We start from the raw sequence: 10,886 nt of genomic DNA on the forward strand, positions 1-10,886 counted from the left end.
CCTGTTGCTGTGACTTTCCTGCCTGTTGCTGTGACTTTCCTGCCTGTTGCTGTGACTTTCCTGCTTGTTGCTGTGACTTTCCTGCCTGTTGCTGTGACTTTCCTCCCTGTTGTGCTCTGCCCAAAAGTGAGGAGGGGCCGGATGGTGGTGTTTACACTTCCAGGTCATAGTCCATCTTCAAGGAAATTTGGAACAAGGAACTCGAGCAGGGACCAGAACAGAAACCATGGCCTCTTGCTGGCTTGCTCTCTGTTTCCCTTTCCAATCCGTGATTAATCCAGCTCTTAGAACTGGAGATGGTGCCTCTTCCACAAGGCTGGGGCTCCCAGCATTAATTAATGGTCAAGTCAATTCCCCACAGACTTACCCACGGGTCACTTTGGTCTAGGCAGTTCCTCAACCAGAACGCTTTCCTCTCCATTGAGGCTACTGGGTTGGCAACTACAGCTAATTATGACAGGAAGCTGTTTGTGGGATTCTGGCTTCTTTTTCCTCTGGCCATGGCACAGGAAAGGAAGATACCATAACGGATAACTGACATTTTATCTATCAACATCACTTTTCCCCTGTTAATTCTCTTACTGGAGTTCTTTTGTATTCATCTCTAATCTGGTTGCTCTGGCCAAGAGGACAACTAATTATGCTTATTGCGGGAATAGGACCTCCATTTCTGGCAGATAAAGGGGAAAGAAAAGGCATTGTGCATGCACAAACAAACAGCAATGAAGACTTGGCCACATCGGCCAGACTCTAGTCCTCCTAAAATGGAGGAGCCCTATATGAACAGTTTGGGGTGAGGACCCAGTTGGAGGCTTAGGTTCTAGTTCTGGGCAAGGGAAGATTTGAAGCCTATTCTAAGAGTTGTGTTTGGCTCTGAACTACTGTTCATGTCCAGGACTAACTAGACAAGGACTGAAGTCCATTCCTCCTTCTCACTCCTTTTAACATCTTCACTTCTGTTGCACAGATATAAACATTTGGTCCAGGTGCTGGGATGGTTGTGGGACCTTTCTGTAACAGAAGAGGACATCTTCAGCAAGGCATTTTTCTATTTCGTCTGCTTGGACATCATGCTTTATTCTGGTACGCGTGGAATTTATTCTGGCTTGGGGAATGAAAAGAAATCAGGGTGGATCTCCACACTGGAGCGATGAGGCATCTCTCAGGGCTTGGGCTTTGGACTTTGACTTTGAACTAGTTAGTGTTAAGGGATGGAGAGAGCCTAGTGATGTGATTCAAGGAGCTGGTTAGCAATTACCAAAATTGTAAGGAAGCAATGAATGCTGGGTATGTCGGTACACACCTTTAATCCCAGCACTTGGGAGGTAGAGGCAGGCAAACCTCTATGAGTTCAAGACCATCCTGATCTATATAGTAAGTTCAAAGACAGCCAGGGCTACATAGTGAGACCTTGTTTCAGGGCTGGGAGAGGAGGGAGCAATGACAAAGAATAATGAAATCTGGAGGAACCTTGTAGGTCTGAGCTGTCAGATCAATTTCTGATGGTTGATAGTCACTGCATTGTTTTACAATGTGCCCTTTACTGGGACTATTTAACTTTTTCAGGCTATCCTTAGAAGCTTCATGTTGATAACCATATCCAACATATGACCTCCAGGCTTCATAGCCATGACTCCGTTCTGTTCTTGTTTGGTCTTTGTTGCTGTGACTAAGCATGATGACCAACAGCAACCTGGAGAGGAAAGGATGTCATTCACCTTGCAGGCTGCAGTCAGGACAGGAGCTCAAGTCAGGAGCCTGAACACTAACTGAAACAGAGACCATGGAGGAGTGCTGCTTACTGCCTCGCTCTCGTGGCTTTCTCGGCCACAATCCAGGACCACCTACCCCCGGGGGGGGGGGTGGTGGCACTGTGTCTAGTGGGCTAGGCCCACTCACATCACTTCCTATAGAAGCAGATTCTCAATTGAGGTTCCCTCTTCCTAGATGACACTAGCTTATATCAAGTTGTCCGAAAACTAACAGGCACACGGGTCTGATACAAAACAGTAAATTTACCTAAAACTTTATGAGTCCTTCCTCTGTAGCTTGGTTGTATGAAAATTAGCAATGACAATGTGTGTTGCTGTGTTAAAGCTTTCACATGCCTACAAGGGCTGGCCCATTAAGAATGAGAGTTAATCGCTATTGGTGATGCCAACAGAAAAACACAGCTCTCTCTCACCTCACAGAGGATAAGGAAGTGTCTATTCCGGAGCCAAATGTGAATGACAGTGGTCCAGGAACACAATCCCATGCCACCAGCACAGAACCAACTCCTTGAATTCTTCCATAATAATATTACAAAGAAAGTCACAAATCAAGGTGCTTTTCAAATATCTAGGTGAGAATATCAGAGAGAACTTACAGCAAAAGGGACAGATCTTAGCTACAGGCTTCAGATGCTGCCTGCTGCCACACTCAGCTTTTAGGTCAGGTTGGTAGAAGCTAGGGGTCTGCTAAGTTAAAAACATCCTAAACAGTTTTTAAGGTGTCAGTCACAGAGCGTTGAGCCTAACACAGAAGTGAACAAGGAATGGCTGACTATTTAGGGAGCTAAAGATCAATTACATTCAAACTCTGGACCTGCAACATTCGAGCTTCCCCGCATCACTGAAGTTCTAATCAGCCAATCAGCCTCTGCAGACAATGGCTTATTTTTTTTATTATTATTTATTACTGTATGTAAGTACACTGTAGCTGCCTTCAGACACCAGAAGAGGGCGTCAGATCTCATTAAGGGTGGTTGTGAGTCACCATGTGGTTTCTGGAATTTGAACTCAGGACCTTTGGAAGAGCAGTCAGTGCTCTTATCCACTGAGCCATCTCTCCAGCCCACAATGGCTTATTTTTAAGAATTCTCACTTGCAGTGACACAGAAAACAAGCTCTTTCCTAACAGCCTCTAAGTATTGCCTTATTAAATCAGAGGGACCAACCAGGGGTTCTTTCTCCACTCATGATTAACAAAGGAGAGACATACATTGTTACCCATACAGGAGCTATGGGTGAAAAACTGGGGATTCCTGGACTACCAGGTCTTGTAGTTGAGTTGAGAAAGGTTGGATTAAATCTGATGGCATTTGGTCTCTTCTATGAAATTGGGCCATGTATCCATAAGAAGTCAAGGTATAGCTAAGATCCTGGAAACACAGACCAATGCAGCAATGTGATTGTTGCAACCCACGGGACCCTTTGAGTATTTAAAGCACTAAAGCAACCAGATATTACTATACAGTGGGAAACTCTGTTGGGAGCTAAAGGCCTGAAAGACCCCACCCCAACCCCACACCACATTGCTGCAACATCGCTCTGTTTCCCTCCTTTCTAGGCTTCATTTACAGAACATTTGAAGAATGCTTGGAATTCATACATCACAACGAAGACAACAGAATCCTCAAGTTCCAGAGCGGACTCCTCCTGGGACTTTACTCCTGCATCGCTGTCTGGTAACAATGCGCTACAAATCATTTAGAGTCTAAAGTGAGAGAGTTAGATCCCGAAGAAGAGTTCAGTGATGGTCTTTAAAAGAAAGAACATATATTCATAGCATGCATCCGACACAGCTTAAAGGTGCCAGAGAATATTTACAGAGAAGGCCTCCTGAGGTATCCTAGAAGCCCGTCAGCCATGGACAGAAAAGTAGGTCTGTCTCAGTGTCACAATAATACCAAGCTTATAGCATAGGTGACCTGATGGAATCTGTGGAATCAGCGAACCTAAGAGAGAAGCTATGAGGCGTGGGGGAAGAGTTGCAACTGTCCTGAACATGTGGAGTCTGCTTCCTTGTTTTTATTCCTTAAACAGTAAGTGTAACAGCGGTTTGCACAGGTGACAGTGCAGATGGTGACATTATCAACAACACACGTAATGCAGGAAGATGCATGAAGTATTGTCTGCAAATGCTATACCATTTTATATAAGAGCTGTAAGTGCCTGTGAATTTGAGTATCTCTTGGCTGGGGGCATCCTGGCAGTGAGGGGCTATTGAGGGACAGCTGTACTTATCTCTGTGGAGTGTTGTAGTTTGGGCACTGAAGAAACAGTACCCCTTGCCCACATACACCTGCCCAATTCTAACCACTAAGCCATCTCTCCAACGGGACCTGCCCAATTCTAAACAGATGGAAAAATATTATTTTGAGAGGATGACCTTGGAGGGTCTGAGCTACATGATATCTGCAGGGACTAACTAAGCTCTAACATTAGACCCACCCAGCCTGCAGTGGGAAGTTCTAGAAGCCACAGGTTTCCCCATCCAGGCAGGCCTCTTTCTGTCTCATGGCAGAGCAGCTCAACGCCATGTTACCAATCAGCTTCACTGGTTCTTACAAAGAAGGAGGCACAGGTCCTGATCTGTGCTTGTCTTGGTCCCTCCCAAATCACCAGCCAACTAAGGCACTCCTTATTGGAGAACCAAGAGGAGCAGGGAGACAGCCCTGACCCTTTGCTCCACGGGAGTCTCTCACACAGACCACTCGGGCCAGAGGAAGAAACACAGCTTAGTAAGCCTGTAGCTGGGACCCTACCTTCAAGGAATGAGATGTAAACCGGGCAGTGGTGGCACACATCTTTAATCCCAGCACTTGGGAGGCAGAGGCAGGGTGATTTCTGAGTTCGAGGCCAGCCTGGTTTACAGAGTGAGTTCCAGGACAGCCAGGGATATACAGAGTTGCAACTGTCCTGAACAAGTTCCCTGTCTTGGGAAAAAAAAAAAGGAATGAGATGTACAGATGTACGTGAGATGTACAGATGTACACGTAGCACAGCCATCTTCAAGGTAAATCAGAAAGCAACCAGATTCCCTGTTATCTCCTAGCCTGAGACCCCTGTTTTGTTTGCCACCTCACATTATACACGGCCAGGTCATCTAATACTAATTTGATTCTGTAAAAGCTGTGTGATGAGATTGAAGACTACAAAGTTAAGCAACTCCCAATTGATGTGAAATGCCTTTTGATTTGAAAAAAAAAATTCCTCAAGTCTGGGGCATAGTGGTTCATACCTATGAGTCCAGCACTTGGGTCGAGCAGGTAGGAGGGTCGGGAGATAAGGAGTTTAACGTCAGCCCAGGCTACCTGAGACTCTGCCTTAAACACAGAATAAAATTACGTGGGAGAACTTAACATCCAAAAAAGACTACCTTGACCAGTTAAGGCTCCATATCAAATTGGTATGACCACATAAACTAATTTTCAAAGGCTCTGAAGTCTAACAGTTGTGCTAATTCCTCATTGCTCTCTGTCCTAGTTGGGATGTCCGTGTAACAGTTCTCTCCCAGAGCAATACATCTCATACTTAGTGGCCATAAGAATCACCTGGAAGACTTGTTAGCTCAAATTCCTGGCCTCACTCCCAGAGCCTGACTGACCAGATAATCTGGGTCAGACCTGGAAATCTGCATTTAAGATGAGAACCCAGCTTTTCTCCTGTCCCGAGCTGGCTCGCTGAAGGCCTCTCTCTGCAGTGGTGGCCACCCGAGTGCAGAGGTCAGACCTGCAGAGGTGCAAGTCATGGCTGGGCAAGCTTTTAGAAAGTGTCTTTTGCTCCTTGACAGAGTGTTGCTTGAAAGGAGGGCCGCCGAAACTGTGGGGTGCCTAAAGGTGGGGTTATGTTTCCAGAAAGTCTCCAGGAAAAGCATTGCAAGCCACAGTGTTGGGATCAGGCACAAAAGGAGAGTGTGGGTGGACCAAGTGGTCAGTGTGAAAGTTGGGGGGAAGTTCTTCTCCCAGAACACAGAGGCACCAAAGTAGTTTTAGATGACAAGGGTTATTTCTTATTTAGCAATGGTAACATTCTTGGAAAGTCTGTGGACTGAAATCACAGTTAAAACAATGTCACATGAAGCTGGCCATACCATTGACGTTCTGAACTCTCTCATCATGTAAATAATTTCAATACTTTCCAATTATAATAGGCCGAGGGTGCCTACAATTAAAAAGGACCCAGGTGACACTGGCTTGTTTGCAGGCCTTGCTGAGAACTGCTGGCCCACCTCTTTTTGCAACTGGGACAGTTTCTATAAGCCTGAAATGTGTGACCTGCCTCACTTCCTACAGTCCAAGGAGCATCATGGATAACCCCACATGCCATGTGTGCTCCTGCAGGCTCTCTGTCCCTCCCGAGTCATAGGATTCCATCCTTTCCCGGATCCATGTCACCTAATATCCCTATGTTTCAGACAGAAGGCAGGTAGAGGCCCGAGGTACTGAAAGTTGGCATACACAGAGATCTGTCAGGAAGCCAGCCCATCCTGAGAGCCATACTGATTTTAACTTGTCTTCCCTGGCGCTGCAGGTATGCCAGACTTCAAGAGTGGGACAACTTTAACAAATTTTCCGACAGAGCTAAGAATCTCGTGACACGAAGAACCCCGACAGTTCTTTACTACGAAGGGATCTCAAGGTACATGGAAGGGCAAGTCCTCCACCTGCAGAAGCAAATAGAAGAACAGGCCGAGAACGCTCAGGACAGTGGGGTGGAGATACTCAAGGTGAGGCCTGCTCCCTGGCTTACAGCACAATCCCTCCTCCAGTGGATTCCTATCCACCCTCCTGGCTAATTATCTTCCCATTACAGGATTTGTACTTATGTATGCTAAAAGCTTTATTTTTAAGACAACCCTCCTAAAAAGTTAGAAAAAAGAGCTGGAGCGATGGCTTAGCAGGTAACGGTGCTTGCTGCCAAGTCTGAGGAGCAGTGTTTGTTTGATCCACGAGACCTACATAGCGGAAGTAGAAATCCAACCCCTAAGAGTCATTCTTTGACCTGCACACATATGTTGTAGTGCATGTGACCACACACACACACACACAAATATAATAAAACTTTTAATTAAAAAGAAAAATACCACAAACTGTTTGTAACTGTACTATTTAGAGATTGTACATTTTTACATACTGGGAGATACCACTGCTCAAGTTTCCTGCATGTGTCCATGAGTCTCCATTTGCTGAGATTTGCTGTCAAATAGAAATTTCAGCGATTTCTCATGGTTACATTGTTTTATACAGCACTGTTTTTTAAAGAGACTTTTACATGTGATTCCTTCCCTGTCTATAGAGGTTATGATCCTCCAACTTCAAGATTTTCACATTTATTAATTGTGTGCGTTTGTATGTGTATGACTATGTGTGTGTGTGTGTGTGTGTGTGTGTGTGTGTGTGTGAGAGAGAGAGAGAGAGAGAGAGAGAGAGAGCTTGTTCATGCTACAAGGTGCCCAGGAGATCATAAGACACTAGTGGAGGTCTTTCTTCCCTTCCCAGGGCTTGGTGATGAGGGCCTTTCACCTTCTGAGCCATCTCACAGGCCCTATTTAAGTTAAGGACATATTTACAGCAAAATTCTCCATCTGAGATCTTTGGTATCCACTTTCTCGAAATGATTTTACTTCAGGATCCATTTTAGGACAGACTTCTCAGTGGTGATCCCCCCCCTAGTCATGTGACTGAGTTCAGATCACATTGACTTCTAAACTGTCACACCTAAGGATACTACAGACCTGGAGGGTACGCCAACGTCTAAGTCAAAACTTGTTGGTGAGTCTTCAGTATTTTATGAACTGTCTTGTAGTTCCTTCCCACAAACTGAGGAAATATTCCCATGAGCCAAGCAAAACCACAGATACAGTATGGGGTATCTCCAGTGGTGTGTGTTACTGGGGAAGCTATGAGGATAGGCCATAATAGGCTAGGATTATAAGCCTGTGACACCTTGCAGGGCTATTTTATATATATTTGACTCAGGACTCTATGTAATCCTGGTTGTCCTGGAACTTGCTCTGTAGACCACACTGACCTGGAACTCACAGAGACTCTCTTGACTCTGTCTCTCAAATGCTAGGATTAAAGGCCTGTGCCACCACACCTGGCTCTTACCAAGCTTTTTAAAAATAAGATTGATTGATTGATTGATTTAATTTATGTATGTGAGTACACTGATCTCTTCAGACATACCAGAAAATGGCATCAGACCCTATTACAGATGATTGTAAGCCAACATGTGGTTGCTGGGAATTGAACTCGGGACACCTGGAAGAGCAGTCAGTGCTCTTAACCACTGAACCACCTCCCCAGCCGCTTGCCATGCTTTTTTAAATGTTGGTTCTGGGAACTGAACTCATGTTGACAAAGCACTTGGGCCATCAGAGCCATCTCTATCTCCAGCCTCAAGTTTGATTTGTTGTTTATTTTCCCTAGGCCTTGGAGACCCTTGTGGCTCAAAATACCACTGGCCCTGTCTTCTACCCGCGGCTCTACCATCTGATGGCCTACGTCTGCATACTAATGGGAGACGGGCACAGCTGTGACTTCTTCCTGAACACAGCCTTGGAGCTTTCTGAGACACACGGGAATTTGCTGGAGAAATGTTGGCTAAGCATGAGCAAGGTGAGTACCCTCAGCCAGCAGGCTACAGTGGGGGTGGGGAGAGGGGAGGGAGTGTTTGGGTGCTCGTCCTCCCTACTTGTCAGCGGAGGTTTTAGGAGGCATCTGAGGTCATTGTCTTAGTTCACTTGTGCTGCCATCACAAAATACCTCAGTCTGTGTCACTGCTGAGGAGTTTACAGGTCATAGTTTTGCAGGCTGGCAAGTGTAAGTCTGGTGCTAGAGGTCAATATCTAATGACAATGAGTTCCTCACTGACAGGACCTCTGCCTGTGGCCCCATCAGTGGCAGAAGGGGAAGGAGCCAGAGATGAAGCCCCACTCTGCCACCTGTTGCCTGAGGAATTCCCTTCAGAGACCTCCACTCAAATGAAGCTAGAATTCTTATATGTCCGCTGAAAAGACTTTGAGACTCAGCCGGGCAGTGGAGGCAGGTGTCTCTAATCCCAGCATTCCAGAGGCAGAGGCTTGCGGGACTCTGAGTTCATAGGCCAGCCTGGTCTACAGAGTTAGTTTCTGGACAGCCAGGGCTACACAGCAAAACCCTGTCTCAAAAGAGAGAGACAGACAGAGAAAGAGACAGATAGAGAAAGAAAGAGAGAGACGTAAACATAGATTTAAGCACAGGTGTTATTAGCGCTTAGGGAAATGATAACGTACACAACTTCCTGTGAGCTTTTCATACTGTATGGTTCTGGTGGCTTCTGAAATTGCATTGTCAAAGGTGGTTCCTGGAGATGTATTGGATTGTGTATGACACCGTCTGTCACCAGGCTTACTCGAGGAAATTAAGAACTTTTCTCTTTCTGTCTTTCCTTTTTTTTTTAAGATTTATCTATTATTATACTGTATATTTATATATTATTAGTACACTATAGCTATCTTCAGACCCGACCCGCCAGAAGAGGGCATCAGATCTCATTATGGGTGGTTGTGAGCCACCACGTGGTTGCGGGGATGTGAACTCAGGACCTTTGTTCTTAAGAGCAGTCAGTGCTCTTACCTGTGAGCCATCTCTCCATCTCTTTCTTTCTCTTTCTTTCTTTTTCTTTCTTTCTTTCTTTCTTTCTTTCTTTCTTTCTTTCTTTCTTTCTTTCTTTCTTTCTTTCCTTCCTTCCTTCCTTCCTTCCTTCCTTCCTTCCTTCCTTCTCTCTCTCTCCTCTCTCTCTGTCTTTCTCTCTCTGTGTCTGTCTTTCTCTCTGTCTTTTTCTCTTTCCCTCTTTCTGTCTTTCCTTCCTTCTAACTGCAAATGAAGTTTATTTGCAGTTAGAAAGTCTTTTCCCGAGGTTTCTAGAAAACTGCAGCTTCACAGTTAGGGAAGAAGCAAAGCCAGAGACAAAGTTACTGCAGGATCTGTTGCTATCTGTAGCAGGGATTGTTGCTATCTTAGTATTCATATTTAAGGTACCTCTAGGGGGAAGGAAGCGAGTCTTTATGTAGGAACCTTCGCAGCTCCTTTTGTTAACTGAGTGGCCATTCTGAACTTCAGACTCGAGAGCAGTGGATCTCAGCCTTCCTAATACTGTGATTCCATAATTCAGCTCCTCATGTTACAGTGACCCCAACCATAAAAATTATTTTTGTCGCTACTTTCTAACTGTAATTTTGCTTCTGTTATGAATCATAATGAATCTGTGTTTTCTGATGGCCTTAGGTGACCCTTATAAAACGGTCACTCAACCCCTAAAAGAGGTCTCTACCCCACTGGTTGAGAACTGCTGCTCTGGAGTTAGAGCCTCCTTTCTGGTGTCCTCTTAATTTTCCCTGTATTTCTAATCTCTCTCCTTTTTGCCTGTCCAAAGAATGGAGGGGGAGTTGTTCTGTCGGGCCCTTGTGTATTAGGACATAAGTCCCAAAGCCCTCAGAACCTAATCCCCCAAAGCCCTGACTTCCAATACATTAGGGGTTGGCCTCCAAGATGTGGACAGTAGGGGAATGTATGCACACGCCAACCACAGTAATCATTACCGAACGTACCAAAACGGGGTCTGTATCCATAACTCGGGTTTATGAGTGTCTTTTTAGCTTTCAGGTTTTTTTTTTCCAGAGAACCCCCTCCTTCGAGCCCCCTTAGCACAGTTTCCCCATCTCCCTGGTCCCCTCCACTCTCCATCTGCATTCCATTTGTTCCCACCCTGTGTCTCTTTCACACCTGAGTGCTTCAAAGGTGAACTGCAGGCTCAGCAGCCGGCAGAGCACTGTGAAACAAGAGACTGGATGGGCAGCTATGTATGCTTATTTGAAGATGTGTCCGAGTCCTAATTTAGAAGACAAAAATCATTTCTGTTATTTGTTGCCTGTTATCCCAACACTTGGGAGGTGGAGCCAGGGGGGGTCAGGAGTTCAAGGTCAGCCTCAGTCACACAGAGAATTCAAGGTCAGCTTTGGTTGCATGGAACCAATTCATGAAAGGAAGAAGGAAAGGAAGGAAGGAAGGAAGGAAGGAAGGAAGGAAGGAAGGGAGAAAGAAGGAAAGAAAGAGGAAGGAAGAAAGAAAGGGGAAA

At 45.4% G+C, this 10,886-nt stretch overlaps 1 protein-coding gene and 1 pseudogene across 4 annotated transcripts in view; both read left to right on the forward strand.

The window, feature by feature from the left end:
- Adcy10 (adenylate cyclase 10) overlaps positions 1–10,886 on the forward strand; it is an 88,365-nt gene that overhangs the window by 76,046 nt on the left and 1,433 nt on the right. For all 4 annotated transcript variants that reach the window (XM_021150515.2, XM_021150669.2, XM_029479259.1 and 1 more), the window contains exons 29-32: positions 968–1,083; positions 3,331–3,448; positions 6,297–6,492; positions 8,198–8,386. In XM_021150515.2, coding sequence (XP_021006174.1) covers positions 968–1,083; positions 3,331–3,448; positions 6,297–6,492; positions 8,198–8,386 — 619 coding nt within the window. The remainder of the gene's footprint in view (positions 1–967; positions 1,084–3,330; positions 3,449–6,296; positions 6,493–8,197; positions 8,387–10,886) is intronic.
- Positions 5,513–5,817, forward strand: LOC110284831 (annotated as a pseudogene).

Source organism: Mus caroli, chromosome 1, assembly GCF_900094665.2.
Source record: "Mus caroli chromosome 1, CAROLI_EIJ_v1.1, whole genome shotgun sequence".
Lineage (NCBI taxonomy): Eukaryota > Metazoa > Chordata > Mammalia > Rodentia > Muridae > Mus > Mus caroli.